This window comes from Lepisosteus platostomus, chromosome 3 (assembly GCF_059453375.1).
Source record: "Lepisosteus platostomus isolate fLepPlt1 chromosome 3, fLepPlt1.hap1, whole genome shotgun sequence".
NCBI classification, from domain to species: domain Eukaryota; kingdom Metazoa; phylum Chordata; class Actinopteri; order Semionotiformes; family Lepisosteidae; genus Lepisosteus; species Lepisosteus platostomus.
In genome coordinates this window covers 10,421,176-10,434,639 of record NC_142613.1, presented here as the reverse complement: position 1 = coordinate 10,434,639, position 13,464 = coordinate 10,421,176, and the positions used below count along the sequence as shown (strand labels likewise).

The window sequence follows — 13,464 nt, the reverse complement described above, 5'->3', positions numbered from 1 at the left end:
AGGGTCTCTTCCCAGTGGGTCATGCCTGGTATATCTCCAGTGGGATGCTCTATCCGGAGGATCAGCGTCTCTACTCCAAAGTCCTCCCAGACGACCTAGCAACCCTACAGAAAAATCTCATTTCCACCACATGTACCCATGATCACATTCTTTCAGTCACTACCCAGAGCTCGTGACCATAGTTGAGGATAGGAACGTAGGTCAACTGGAAAACCGAGAGCTTCTTCTAAAAACTCAGTTCATGTTTCACTTGAATGTCCCAGGGAGCCTTAGAGCTATCCTGTCAAGAGGGAAGTTTTGTGCTCCTGGTAAAGTTACCCTTGGCAAATCAGCCTAAGACCATATGAAGAACAATCAAAACTCCACTCCTGCCATGATTCAACTAAAACCTTAGAGAACCCTGCCCAGATTAGAGACACCAGGACCCACCCCTGGAGCCAGGCCTATGAGTGGTGCTCACCAGTTCGGACAGATGTAGACGGACTCAGCCTTCGGAATCTCTAAATATAAAAATAAATCAATTTCCACTGCTGCTTGTTTGAAGAACTCTTTCTTCATTGTTCAAAAAGACTAGACTGAGGTCCTCTGGTTTGGGATTGTTGCTGGGGTGGGAAAGCAGATCGTAAGGGGAGTGGGGCATAACTGTTGTTCTTGCTTGTTTTTAACCTTTGTACTGTTGGCACAGATCAGAACTCTAAAAGGAAAACTCGCTGACCCCTGATATATTAATTCCAAGCAACTCCCATTAGAAACACCGCAGACAGACTTCAGACTCTGCCCCCAGCACAGACATTGAGTTTACTGATTAAAGAGAAGAGACTGATGGTAAAAGCACCAAGAAAACAATAATTTCAGACACTATGCAAACACCCAAGAAGTTACTCAGAGGTGTAAAAGGCCAATATCCTTTTTTCATTACCTAGTGCCAAACACATGGGGTGAGCAGGGGTGTGTCTATGGTTCCTTGTGCACTGAAATAAAGCCTGCAGTAATTTGTTTTCTGCTTATTGATATAATCAATCTGCCAGATCTCATTCCCTTAGCACAAAATGCTATTTAGCTGTTAGATGCAAAGACACGAGAGGTTATGCACACTGATGCCAGATGATTTAGTTATTAATGCTAACTCCTAAGTGAGTGTACCTTGATTGCATATCTTATACTGCTTTGGTCTGCATTACTTCAGTATCTGTCACATCACACTTAACCTCTTCTTATATTGATGTGTGAGGTACTGTACACATCAATACCCCAGGTTTTTCTCTTGTGTGCGAGGGGTTTTATTTCTGCTCATCCTCTAATTTCAGATGTGTTTTAAACTTCACTATGGAGGTCTTCTGGGGATCGAGACAGTGGTGCCTACAGTGGAAGCTCAAGGATGGAATTGCAGGCAGCTCTGCTGTCAGAGTGCACAGATTGGGTTTTAGCACTGTCCTGCTTTTCTCTCTTTTCAGTGTGAGCAAAAAGCATATCTTTCTAGTTGATAGTATTCTAAAAGTATTGCTAAAAGTTGGAACATAAACATTGTTTTTTTTAGACCTAGCACAGTTCTTAAGGGATATGATGTATTCTGACCAAAGGAATATACTTTACTATCAGTCAATCACAAAATCAAAAGTGCAAGTTAAGTTTATCTTAAGAAGCAGTATCTTGATAAGAGACATTATATTCAAGGCATGGATAAATACGAGGTTTGTCAATGTAAAAACAATTTAAGACGTTTGAGAACTCAAGAAAGCTATCAGTTTAGGGCGATTGCCATCTGAGAGAAAAACAATCGACTGGTACTGATCTAACCGTGACTGTTTTTATTACTTTTCAGCACTATAACAGAGAAACATATAATAGCCAAATCATGCCTGAAGAGTCGTTATTCAAGGGTGTAATGAAACCTTCAAAAAACAATCCAAAGAATATAACAGACACAGACCGATGCTCAGTGACTTCGTGCTGGGAAACCCAATACAAAGAGACCAGAGTTGTGGTACAGTAAGTGAGACTAGACAAGAGTTACAGCTGTACCTGTACGAGAGGGGTTACAATTTCTTCAAAAACATCGTATAGTAATTTTGCCCACTCGGTTTGGATTCCACCATTTTCTTTACATCAATGACTAACACTCAGGGGTGAATGAACCTCCCCTGGCCTGCCTGCCTGAGGAGCTGAGAACATCTTCTGACAAACTGCAAGATCCGACAGGAGAGCCAGCAGCAAATGGAGGAGTCTTGCACTTCCCTGCTGGTGTATGCCAGCTGATTTAACCCAGACGCAGGAGTTGTGGTTTCTCAGACATTGGAGAGAGGAAAAAACCAAAACCCTGGAGAACTCATTCCCACCAGACTCCCAGTGGCACTCTTATCAATTGGGCTCTTTCACGTGGGGAATCAGGGTCACAGTCAGCTAATGACACAAGGGGAAGTCGTGAGTGTTAATGAGTGTTACTACTGAACCCATCATGTCCCATGACTGAACACCCTCTTACCTGTGGCAGCCCCACGGCGAAGCCAATGCCCAGTGATGCTCCAATGTTGTCCTCCAGCCACAGATGAAGGGCATGGATACAGCCTCTCACATAGATCACCCCATCCAAATCCACGCGCTGCACAGAGAGATCCACACACAGGGAAACACATCAGACTTCGACTGTGGAGCAGATTCGTCCCTTTTGGGAATCGTAGAATTTAGTGTGTGTGTGTGTGTGTGTGAGAAAGGGTTCATTATAAATCTGGTGAAGCTTTGCTAAGGAAGAAAGGCAGGCACCTGTTGTGTGGAATTTCTGCAGAGAGTATACAGTACTGTATGTGACATTTCAGAGCAAATGGAAGGTGAGGATAAATGTTATAAAAAATGCTATTGTTCTATTATGGTTATCTTTATGCACGTTCTAAATACATATGCTAGAGTTTCGCTCTCCTAAACATGGCATTTATGATAATACAAGAGATTGACAGGGGCTGTATTCAGATAATAAAAACCCTTTGAGAATGACGGTATATAGAGCATAACAGGAAAATGCACTTTTGTGTGTTCCTGTTCGTTCTCCGAAAATGGCTTTTTGTAACAGATTAAAACTCCTTTCGAACCTTCACAGAACTGCGCTGTGACTTCTTGCAATCCTACGGTGTGAAGTGTGAAGATCAGTCAGCTTTTTGACATGAGCCAAAAACAACTGCGGGGAGACTGTGCTTCTGACAGACTGGGGGAACTTTGCCTCACCTCTGACCACTTTCACAGCTCATCACACTTGTCATTTTGCATGAAAAAGGTTCAAGGATGTGAGATTTAAGCAATATTATATCACTGTGGAGCCATGATCAGGAATGTCCAGTCACTTTCAGAGGTGATCTTGGCAACCAAGAGGTGGCAGATTATTGGTTATGGCTTTGGACTCAACACCACTTAAATTCAGGGTCCCATTATTGTTATACTCTTCAACAAGCTATCTTACCCAACCGATGGAGCTGTGTTCAAGGGTAACAGCTTTGCTAGTGTTTATTGTGATGGTCTAGTATAATCAAAGATTTGAAGGCACAGAATCAATACACTCCTGAATCTGTGGAGAACGTGTTGGAAATTAAAACAGCTGGAAAACGCCTGACTGCGAAGTCTTGCACTCTTAGCATGCACGGTGATTGTGATTGAAAAAGCCAGGGACCAAACTGACCAGCTGGGTGTCAAAGTGTCTCATTCTCACCTCTCTGTTCAGAGTCTTGTATCCACACAGCGTGTTGACCACCTCTCTTGCTGCCTGTCTCAAAGAAACACCGCAGCAGGAGTGTTATAGAGGAACATTAGACCACTGATCATGTCACACTTAAGAGCTAAAGGAAGGGAGAAAACCCAAAGGACTTACAAAATAAAAAATTACATTAAGACAGAGAAAACGTATTTATACCACATTTCAAATAGAAACATGTTCTGAATAGCTCCACAGTTTTGTATTCACAGTGTCTCTCCATGGGTTCCATTCCTTCATTTTCATGAACAGAGAGAAAACAACAAGGTCTTTTAAAAATGGATATTATTTAACACCCCCGCCCCCGGAAACAACAGGGTGAGAATCGAGAACCTTTTTCTTCTAAACAAGTGAGTGGTATCCTTTTGTAGTTCAAATAAAACCTTGTGCTGAAAGGGAGGTCGCCTAATTGCTCTGCCAACTGGTGCGCACTGTCAGAGCAGCTTGCCAAATGGGTTTTAATACCAGTAGTGAGCAGACGATTAAGCGCACATATCCCGGTTCACAAAGTGCAACCTGCTGCAAAACCAGAATGAAGACTCATTGCAGGTGACAAACTGCAGGCTCTTGAACAAACTTTAAACATAAATGAGAAAAGGCTTACAGTATCTGTAGACATAAACAGATACATAATATTTCTAATGTGCAATTTTAAAATCGTTTTATCTTCACATTCAACAATGTAGTTTTACTCTAAATAAGGTAGTGAAAAAACTGTGCTCGACACATGCCTTTTTCACAACCCAGTGCAATCCATGACTTGAGGAATGTTTATGTATAATTAAAATACTAACCTGTGGATATATTGTCAAGGTAAATTGTCATTGGTGCTTTGGTAACAGATTTTTCCTTATTAATGAAATTCTGTACCACCCAAACTTCAATGAATTTTAATAATCAGTTTACATTCATATACTTTTCATCCCAAAAGACACCAAAGTAATTTGGATAAACTGGGGGATCAACTTCATCCTCCACTGAAGAGCATCATTCAACTGGGAGACATGGGGAAACAACCATTCTATGCCAGCAGCCTTACTACACAGAAGACTGAGCGGAGAATTGATAAATTACTTCACCAATCCCAGGGCGAAATTCAGAGACGCAGTACTATTCTAGCCTGGAGTGGAAAGTAACCAGAACACTGGAGTTAACACCTGTATTCTTATAAACATCACATGGGATCTGCTATCATTCGAGTACTGACCAGTTCCACCCTTGCTTAGTTACCGAGATGTGACAAAGACGGGCTACAAGGTGATTGCACTGCTGTTACATACAGTACATTTTGAAACGTACCCTCTTTTCCCTTTGGCACACAAATAGATAGCATGAAACATTAACAACCAGAGTTAATTTACCAGCAGCTGGTAAAACTCGAAAAGGTTCCCGTAGCTGTGCAATAGGAGTCTAATTGCCATCCCAGCAAGCATCACACTTGAAACTCCTCACAGAGATACTTCTATCTCTCTTGAACATAGAAAAGATGGACTCTTCCTATAGACTTCATCTAATCTATCCCTGTAATAGGAAAATTACTCGGTAACTGAATCAAAAGAGCAAGCAATTCCGTCTGACTCGCCAGAATCTGAGCCAGACAGCAGGAGCCTTTTCTAAATTAATATTTTTTTAGAAGCCCGACGTTGTTTTCCTTCACTCCTGCTGCTCACACTACCTTTTAATAATCCACATACCTACTGCACCCTGCCCCCACCCCCACAGCTCTCTTTCTGATTGCTTGCGTCAGAAGCAGCTATTTTAGATAGTAGAGGGCTATTTTCCCAGCCTGACATTAAGAGCTAGAGATCTGGAGCTGAGAAAACATCAGGGTTTGGGCCCTCACGGGCAACACTCATAAAAGCAGGATTCCGGCTTCCATCCTTCACAGACACAAAACCACCTGATGCATCCCCAAAATAATAAAAAAAAAAGAACTTTTAAACGTTTGAGTGCGGAGCCGTGTCAGCTCACCAGCTGCAAAGGGACAAGTACAGATTAATTCCACAGAAAGAAGTGGACTTCCACAGAAATCAGAAACAAGGAGAAGAGCCTCAAACCTGAAGATGTCTTTAGTTTTATTTTGGAGCAATGAGACTATGATTCTAATATGTGTGGATTACACAATTTTGACACAAACAGTAATTGAGAGAAAAATCGAAGTCTGTCTTTTTAAACGTTATACCAGAAGGGGTAGGCAGCACAATGTGATGGTGTTCAGCATTTTGTGCCTCTCTGTGTGGAGTTTGCATGCTAACCCCATGTGAGGAGTGACTGGCTGCTCCAGGCTGCTCCCACATCCCAGAGACGTTATGTTTTTTTGGCTATCCAAAATTATTCTAGTAGTACTTCTCCCTCATGTGAAAGTCACCTGGTCTCCTTAGCTCATTACCTAACCATCATGGTGTATGGTATAGGCTGTTTGTGTTTGGGAGCAGATGGGCCGATTAGGAGTGGCAAATATTGTCCTCCAAGGGCAGAGGACAAGAATGAGCAATTATTTTAGACACTGATCTTACAATGGCTAGTGTTACTTTCCCAAGAAGTTTAATGTTCATTAAAGTGCAGCTTAAATGCCATAGCATAGGTTAATAAGATAAAACAAAGATGTTAAGAGGATTAGCTGTGCAAACAGAACCCTTGAATAGGGGAGAAGCCGGATGACTGGCAGATGATGACAGAGAGCTCACTACAGGGATCTCCTGCGATGCGAAAAGCATTTAAAAATAAGGACTCGATAGCTATCTGACTGGAGTTTATCTGGAATACAGCCGGTAGTTTGAGCAGGACGCATTGCCCAGTTATGTGAAACGGTGCTGAGCAGGTCTGGTGAGAGGTGGGACAGTAAATGCTAAACCTGTTAATTCATTCGGACAGCTCATTCCTCTCTCCTGCCGCCCGTCACAAATGTAGTTCAACATCACCAATCACAGAACAGCAAATCGATGCACCAGCCACTTGTTCAATAATTGCACCTGCAGTGGAACCCTCAGCCACACACTTGCATGACATTCAAGGCAATTTATATGATACAGCAGCCTTTATGTAGAGCTCTTTACAGAGCGCGTGGGCATGGGGAAGAGGAAAAACTCCCAGTGGGATAAAATAAGCCCCACAGTTGCCCCTCTCCAGGAAATCAGTCTCCAATAATCAATAATCATAATAGATCTTGGACAATCTCTGAAAAGCCTTAAGATCCTTGCAAAGACACATGTACACCCACACATATGCATCCTGTATCTGAACCAAGGTTAATCAGCTAATTACTATTAAACATAATCCTGATAAACTATGTTTATGAGTTATGTTTTTTGAACACCCACTCATCCAACTAGTGGTAGTGAAGGAATTACCTATTGCAGGATACAAGCTGCCAATATCTTTTTGGCTCCCTCTTTTCTGATTCTCTACTGGGCTTTCTCTTGCAGCCATTATGACTGCAACAAAGTTATCAGGGAAATCACAAAATCCTTTATGTACCAGGTGCACTGAAATGTTATCAAACAGACGTGACAAATGAATTCACTGCACTAAACAGGAGTCTACTGTGAAATTCACAGGCTAGCAGCATGAGGCTACCACTGAAAGCAATACAGGCTGTACATGTGTGGCACTACTTCACATCATCAGGTTGTGGATGCTATCCCGTGGGATTCTGTCCCACTCTTTTCATAGTGCATGAAAAAGGCTGTTCACTGGTCTCTGATCCCTAGAGGCCACATGTCATCCCAGTTCAACCCATGAATGTTCAATGGAGTTCATGTCTGGGAAATTGGGCAACCCCAGAATAACTGTCACACTCTTGTCATGCAAGAAAGCTGTAACACAAGCAGCACAAGGACAGGTCATCCTGCTGGAAGCTGGAATGCCATCGTTCCAGGTTGTGCTCACAGGTAGGGGAACAAGCCAAAGGCCCCAGGACCTGAGCAATGTCGCACCATTCAGTCAGGCTGCCAACAATCACTACAAATGGAGGCCAGTCACTCCTGCCAAGACCATCATGCTTTGACCTACCCATCAATCTTCATGAAGTGTCATGAATATGGTCTCCCAGATGGTGGCACATCATTGACATACATTGATAGGTGGTAACGTCTTGCCAGGTTAGAAGGTTCTGGCTGCAAATACTCCAGGCACCAGTGCTAAAACTTTATCCAGTATTCAATATGCTGATGCCTTGAAGGCCATGTTCTTGGTTTCTTGGTTTTCACCAGTCTTGATATTTAACAGGTTAAATCACCTGACCCACATCAATTGAGTGTTTGTGCAAAATCACTCAAAATCAATATTGGTGCAGTTTCTTCTGGTCCATCATCCAATTATAATTTCAGTAATGAGGTGATTTTGTGCTTGTTGAACACGCAGTCATGAATGATCAATTAGTCAAAATTACACCAAACATTTCATTCATATTCAAAATTAGTATATTTTATCTTTCACCTGCTCATGCATAATTAGAGCAATGGGTTTCTATTGATGCTAAATATACTGCTAGCTCAGACATGACAGTGGAAGATGTAAGCTGGGAGACAAAGGATGAAGGGTAAGATGGCTTTTTTTAAATCTAACAAGCTTTTTTTGTAAGAGACACTTCCTGAAACCAACACATCAAATTCCCCATTAATGAGTAACTTTGATTTGGTTGATAACAAAACCCAATAAGAGCAAAACAGCAGTGATATTTCGATTACTGCCGAAGGCTCAGTAACCCCAGTCACAATGTATTCTTTTTGAGAAATTCAGCACGTCTGAGCTACAAATGCAAGCAGTGCTGGAAACCGTCTAAGCCAGAAGTATGCAGTATTTGTCTCACCAAAAATCTTCTATTGCCGTAGTGACCTTGACTGTACAAATCAGCCACAGTCAGAGAGGGCCTGATGTCTGTTTATTTGGAAATGGACCTTTCAGATCCAATAGAAAGCTTCACCTCCTTGCCCTGTTGCAGCAAGAGTGAGAAAGGCAATTTTATTGAAAACACAATGCTCTACTACTCCCTCCAATTTCTCTTCCTGTCTGCCTCAATCCCTCTCTGACCAAACAGAACATTCACTGGCCTACAGCCTGAGTCAGATGTCCCTTGACAGAGACAAGTGTTCTGTAGCGACGGACAACTACATCTAAAACTTCCGCTATCAAAGGCTGGAAAAAAATTACCCGGCATCACTGCTGTGCCATTTCCTAGTAAATGTTTTCCCTGAATGCTTTTATCATCATTTCTGCACCTATGAAGATGGGAGGAGGAGGGGTAGTGGTGGGGGGAGCTTTAAATTAAAATACCTTAAAAAACAAGGGAATACTTTTTCACCACTCTCTTGTGTGTGGTGCAGCTTCCAGGGGGCCTGTGCCATTATTAAAGACTATCATGGTCCATCTGCTTGCAGCTTTTGCCCTTTCCTCTGTGTATCTCAGATTAATTCTGTTCCATTTCCAAGTTTGCGTCATGCTTTGCAATTAATTCATACTCTATCAGGGTTTACCAATGTTTTCAATCAGCTTCTCTACACCTGCCTACGATTATACCAGGGAATATCAAGGTTAATATACAGAAAAGCAGCCCTACAGGTAGTCTTGAGTATAAATGGTAAAAGAGTACGTTGTGGGGTGAAAGGCCTGCTGCTAAAACTGTTTATGGAATGAATCCCTACCTGCTCTTCTCATTCTTTGCACTTCCTCAAGTTTTCAGGCTTGTGAATTCTAAACTTGGGGCTTTGCAGGCATCAGCTTGCCATCAATGCAGGGCTGTCACCTGTAACATCTTCAGCTCCAGCGTTAGCAGAAAAAATAAGACTATTTGAGGGTCAGCGAAACCCTGGACACACAAAATAAGAGTCTCCTAAACCCCTGAACGATAAACTCCCAAGGTAAACAGCCTTCCGGAGTGCCTGCCGAAACATTGGCTAGCAGTATGTATCAGCACCGCTAATCATAGTTTCTTTCTCTTGCTGCCCAGACACACAAAGCAGAACAAGATTACCGGGAGATGAACAAATCCCCGAGAGGCTGTCTATGCTGATCAAGATCAAACAGCATCTGTGACTCCTGCCTTATATCATTCAACAAAGCAGATACCTGCTGTCACTCACACACCAACAGCAGATACCTGCCCAAATTAAATACAAGATATTTAAAGATCGCTGATATATTTGGAGTAAATCTGAGTAAACAGATCAATAAATCTAAAATATAAAAACAGTACATAGCTAATCAATAAGAGTCTACCTAGAAAGACTTTGTGCACATTTCTCACCTTAGAGAAACAGGGCTCATTGCCATTACAGAAACGCACTGGTGCTACTCAGACTTGAACTTTAATGAAGTTTAAACTCAAGCTTTAATGAAGAACCACTACGTTCCATACTCTCCGTTTCTTATATATGATGCTTTTTAAAAGTGCGCAGCAAAATCAAAATACAATCTATGAAAAACAAAACCAAGATTTGTCCTGTCATTGGTCCACGTACAGTATGTGTGAATTTGGGGATTCTCTTGGGCTGAAGACATGTGGTCGAAATTCTGTGTGCAAAAGATTTAATAGCTTGTGGAACATCGTACTACTGTACTGCTTTTGACCTTTCTGTTCTATTCTAGACAAAAGAAAAATAAACAAATAAACAGACCAATAAAACATAAAATCAGACGTGTATAAGGAACAAGACATACAACATTCAGATGCACAGCACAGGAGTGTTTTAAAACCCCACATGCCAGGAAAAAGTGTTATTTTACATCCCATATGAGCTACACAGAAAGACTTTCTGCGATACAAGTCGGAAAAAAAATGGGAATTCAGTGGTTCCTGTGAGCGATGCGGTGATTGAACACCTAACACATCTGCACTGGTCTCAAGACACAGAGGTACCATTTTTGAAATAGCCACATGCTGCTTCTGCTGTGAAGTGAGAGCAATCTTGCATAACAGTAGGCGTTCTGTAGCAACATATCAGCAGGTTGCCAAAATACAGCAGAATATTAAAACATGTTAATTTTACTGAATCCGGGAGAGCAGTGGTGAGGAGAAGAGGGGAAAAAAAACGCATCATTGATGGGGGAAGCCTTCCTTCCCAGCTAAGCTTACTGGCAAAACTCCAAAAACATTATTTTCATGGAGAATTTAAACTGAGGAAAAGGAGGGATCAATTAAAAGCAGGACATTTTTGTCTGGAGATACACAGTTTACAATTACTCATATGATCAGTGCATTCACGGCAGTACATCAGACATTCAGCAGATTTGCAGAGGCTTCTTCAGAACAAAATTCCCTTCACTGAGTGCAGAAGAGGCACCTAGGCTGGCCAGAAGGGGGAGCCACTGAGAGAAGGCTAATGTTCCCAGGCTGCAAAATGGCTAATAGGCTTCACTGCATAGTTTTAGATTTTCACCAAATCAATCACTGTCACTAGACTGACAGAAGAAGAAATGCCTCCTGTTCTTGCTTTTAAATGCCTTTCTACATTACTACTTGTGCCACTTGGTTTATGTTTCACTGTTCATTCTGCAGAAATGTGCTGGGCTGACTTGATTACAATCTTTGAGGATTTTGAATACTTAAAGCAGGTCTCGTTGGAGTCTTCTCTGCTCCTGACTCAGTATTTTCTGGTGTATCGGGTCACTATTCTGTGCACTGATTCCTGTGAAGAAACTGTCTTTTCTATAACACTGTACTTGACAAAACTGTACACAATATTCTAATGAGGCCTTACTAATGCATTATACATTTTTAAAAGATCATCCTTTGATTTAAATTCAATGCGTTTAATTCTAGCACATAGCTCCTATCTCCTCTTGAACAGTCAGTCCGCTGAAAACATAAAAAACTCCCCATACACCTACACATTTCCTCTCTTCAGACTCTGGCCTGGTTTCACTTTCCAGTATGGGAGTTCAATCACTGGGAGACCCTGGGAAACTGGATGTTTTGAATACAGTAAACAAACATGAGAAATTACAACAAAACAATATCCCTAGATAGGGATGATTCAGTTAAATGACTAAAGCCCGGTACATTACTTTCTGTTTAATTTCATTAGAGATTTGAAGAGATCTTTTTGATTTAAATGTGAGATTGCTGGCTCTGACGCTTCCTGTTAGAAGATGAGTTATTGACAAAAAATGCATATCTGTGGGAGCTGCTGCAGAATGGCTTGTATCCCAAGCTGCATTGCAGTTCTGAGTGGGCTCTTGCAGGACATGTTTCTCACGCCAAGCTGCTCTCTTCCAATCATCTGTGAGTCAAAAAGTTTGAGAACGGCAGAAATGTAATGTCTGTGTTGTTTCTTTGCACATGCTTCCTGACAAACACACATTCTGACTTATAAATTATGCTAAGTAGAGACTCAAAATGCACAGGAAAAAAGGATGTGAAATTGACTATAGGAACTGATACATCAGCAATGGTTTACAGTTTCTTGGACAGGAGTATATGGGGGAGGGGAATCGGGGATTAATAAATGACACACTCTCCCATTTCTCTGCTTGACTTCACTGAAATTAAATTGGCAGTGGAAAGACAAGATTCCCTGAGCAAGTCTGACAAAACCAGCAGCTTGCCAATTTAAATATTTTCCCCCATTATTCCGAAAACTGGAATATATGCTGTTTTCTTTTGAGGGAAATGTTAAAGATATTTAAGCGTTTTGAAGAAAACTAAAATTTCTCCTGCTGATCGTATTGACTCTGATATGGGAGGAATATTACAAAACCGAGTGTGACCTTTTCTTAATCTGACTAGAGATTACTGAGAAATCTCCCACAGTCAGTTATGTAAAGAAAACGCTAAAAAACCCTAGTGGGCAATAAAGCACCCCAAATCAAATCTATTAACAGCCTAGTCTTCGATCTCAACCAGCTAACGAGCGCTTTACTGGATTATGAAGTAATTATCTTTTGTTTGTCACGAAGGAGGTTTTCCTGGGCGTGTGGCCTGCTAGGAGACGACCAACAGAGATAATTAAATAACGACCCTGGCAATATCTTAATCCACAGCTCTATTATTTTAGCAACAGAATAAACCCTCTTCATACTGATGACTCCCAAAAGGACAGAGGTGAGCGATTGTGACTTACCCCCTAACACTGCTGGGTTAGAGGAGTTGCAAGGGTTTCTGCTAATACACAGTAAGCTAATAGCCACAAAGCCTCGTCAAATACCACAGGAACACTCTATACAAGATCCTGAAAGAGATAATTAGACCCAGGGAGAGGCCTCATAGAAGATGCCAAACTGAGAAGGTGGCAGGAATGATACCAATGAAAACATTTGAAGACGAGCTTCTGTGTGAATAACTAGAAATGTTCAATCAGGCAACAGATTGAAGAGTGCTGATGACAACCACCACAGGAACAGCAACTATCGTATGGATGTCCTCTGTGCTTTGATGCAGAAACAGTAATCTCAGCCTTGTTGATTTCCTATAGTAAAAAGGAATTATTGCTTATGCTTTTTGTGCATTCTCCAGTTATTCCAGTATGTTGCCACTATCACAGTTAGACTATTACAGAAACTCTAGACATGCTTTTCCATGATGATTGAGGGGTAGGAGGTATTCATAAGAACCTTTAGCAATGCACCATGTTGAGGATGCATAGTAGTCACTTCTAAATTGGGCACCTTTTCGTAAAAATTAGAATTTTCTTAAAGTGCACCAGAGGATGACGCACTTTAACATTCATACAAATGCACACTTGTGTATGCTATTCCTGTGAGAACTGCAGAGCACTGTATTCCCAACACCC

The 13,464-nt window shown here is 41.5% G+C and overlaps 1 protein-coding gene across 1 annotated transcript in view; it reads right to left on the bottom strand.

The window, feature by feature from the left end:
* LOC148674344 (tetraspanin-15) overlaps nucleotides 1-13,464 on the bottom strand; it is a 75,035-nt gene that overhangs the window by 16,928 nt on the left and 44,643 nt on the right. The window contains exons 6-7 of the mRNA XM_088624445.1: nucleotides 3,695-3,748; nucleotides 2,483-2,599 (exon numbers count right to left, since the gene is read on the bottom strand). Of these exons, the coding sequence (XP_088480571.1) occupies nucleotides 2,483-2,599; nucleotides 3,695-3,748 (171 nt within the window). The remainder of the gene's footprint in view (nucleotides 1-2,482; nucleotides 2,600-3,694; nucleotides 3,749-13,464) is intronic.